Source organism: Sphaerodactylus townsendi, linkage group LG05, assembly GCF_021028975.2.
Source record: "Sphaerodactylus townsendi isolate TG3544 linkage group LG05, MPM_Stown_v2.3, whole genome shotgun sequence".
NCBI lineage: Eukaryota > Metazoa > Chordata > Lepidosauria > Squamata > Sphaerodactylidae > Sphaerodactylus > Sphaerodactylus townsendi.
The window spans coordinates 122,039,385-122,041,011 of NC_059429.1; the positions used below are offsets into that span (position 1 = coordinate 122,039,385).

Below are 1,627 nucleotides of genomic sequence, written 5' to 3' on the forward strand. Positions count from 1 at the left end.
GGGGGGGGGGTGGGGGGGGGGGGGGGTGGGGGGGGGGGGGGGTGGGGGGGGGGGGGGGTGGGGGGGGGGGGGGGTGGGGGGGGGGGGGGGTGGGGGGGGGGGGGGGTGGGGGGGGGGGGGGGTGGGGGGGGGGGGGGGTGGGGGGGGGGGGGGGTGGGGGGGGGGGGGGGTGGGGGGGGGGGGGGGTGGGGGGGGGGGGGGGTGGGGGGGGGGGGGGGTGGGGGGGGGGGGGGGTGGGGGGGGGGGGGGGTGGGGGGGGGGGGGGGTGGGGGGGGGGGGGGGTGGGGGGGGGGGGGGGTGGGGGGGGGGGGGGGTGGGGGGGGGGGGGGGTGGGGGGGGGGGGGGGTGGGGGGGGGGGGGGGTGGGGGGGGGGGGGGGTGGGGGGGGGGGGGGGTGGGGGGGGGGGGGGGTGGGGGGGGGGGGGGGTGGGGGGGGGGGGGGGTGGGGGGGGGGGGGGGTGGGGGGGGGGGGGGGTGGGGGGGGGGGGGGGTGGGGGGGGGGGGGGGTGGGGGGGGGGGGGGGTGGGGGGGGGGGGGGGTGGGGGGGGGGGGGGGTGGGGGGGGGGGGGGGTGGGGGGGGGGGGGGGTGGGGGGGGGGGGGGGTGGGGGGGGGGGGGGGTGGGGGGGGGGGGGGGTGGGGGGGGGGGGGGGTGGGGGGGGGGGGGGGTGGGGGGGGGGGGGGGTGGGGGGGGGGGGGGGTGGGGGGGGGGGGGGGTGGGGGGGGGGGGGGGTGGGGGGGGGGGGGGGTGGGGGGGGGGGGGGGTGGGGGGGGGGGGGGGTGGGGGGGGGGGGGGGTGGGGGGGGGGGGGGGTGGGGGGGGGGGGGGGTGGGGGGGGGGGGGGGTGGGGGGGGGGGGGGGTGGGGGGGGGGGGGGGTGGGGGGGGGGGGGGGTGGGGGGGGGGGGGGGTGGGGGGGGGGGGGGGTGGGGGGGGGGGGGGGTGGGGGGGGGGGGGGGTGGGGGGGGGGGGGGGTGGGGGGGGGGGGGGGTGGGGGGGGGGGGGGGTGGGGGGGGGGGGGGGTGGGGGGGGGGGGGGGTGGGGGGGGGGGGGGGTGGGGGGGGGGGGGGGTGGGGGGGGGGGGGGGTGGGGGGGGGGGGGGGTGGGGGGGGGGGGGGGTGGGGGGGGGGGGGGGTGGGGGGGGGGGGGGGTGGGGGGGGGGGGGGGTGGGGGGGGGGGGGGGTGGGGGGGGGGGGGGGTGGGGGGGGGGGGGGGTGGGGGGGGGGGGGGGTGGGGGGGGGGGGGGGTGGGGGGGGGGGGGGGTGGGGGGGGGGGGGGGTGGGGGGGGGGGGGGGTGGGGGGGGGGGGGGGTGGGGGGGGGGGGGGGTGGGGGGGGGGGGGGGTGGGGGGGGGGGGGGGTGGGGGGGGGGGGGGGTGGGGGGGGGGGGGGGTGGGGGGGGGGGGGGGTGGGGGGGGGGGGGGGTGGGGGGGGGGGGGCGCCGGGGGGGGGGGGGCAAGGGGGGTCGGGGGGGGTGTGGGGGGGGGGGGGGGAGGGGGGTGGAGGGGGTGGGGGGGGGGGGGGGGGGGGGGGGGGGGGTTGGGAAGGGGGGGGGTAGGGTTGGAGGGGTGGGGGGAGGGGTGGAAGGGGGGGGGGGAGGGTGGGGGGGTGGGGGGGTGGGTGGGGGGGGGGGG

At 92.8% G+C, this 1,627-nt stretch overlaps 1 protein-coding gene across 1 annotated transcript; it reads right to left on the reverse strand.

Annotated features, from left to right (window-relative positions):
- Window positions 1-395: 395 nt before the first annotated feature.
- Window positions 396-1,418, reverse strand: LOC125433498 (basic proline-rich protein-like; the record flags this gene model as incomplete). The annotated part of the gene is made up of 1 exon (XM_048498039.1): window positions 396-1,418. A coding segment is annotated over one exon (1,023 nt), but the record flags the coding sequence as incomplete, so codon positions are not given.
- Window positions 1,419-1,627: the final 209 nt, after the last annotated feature.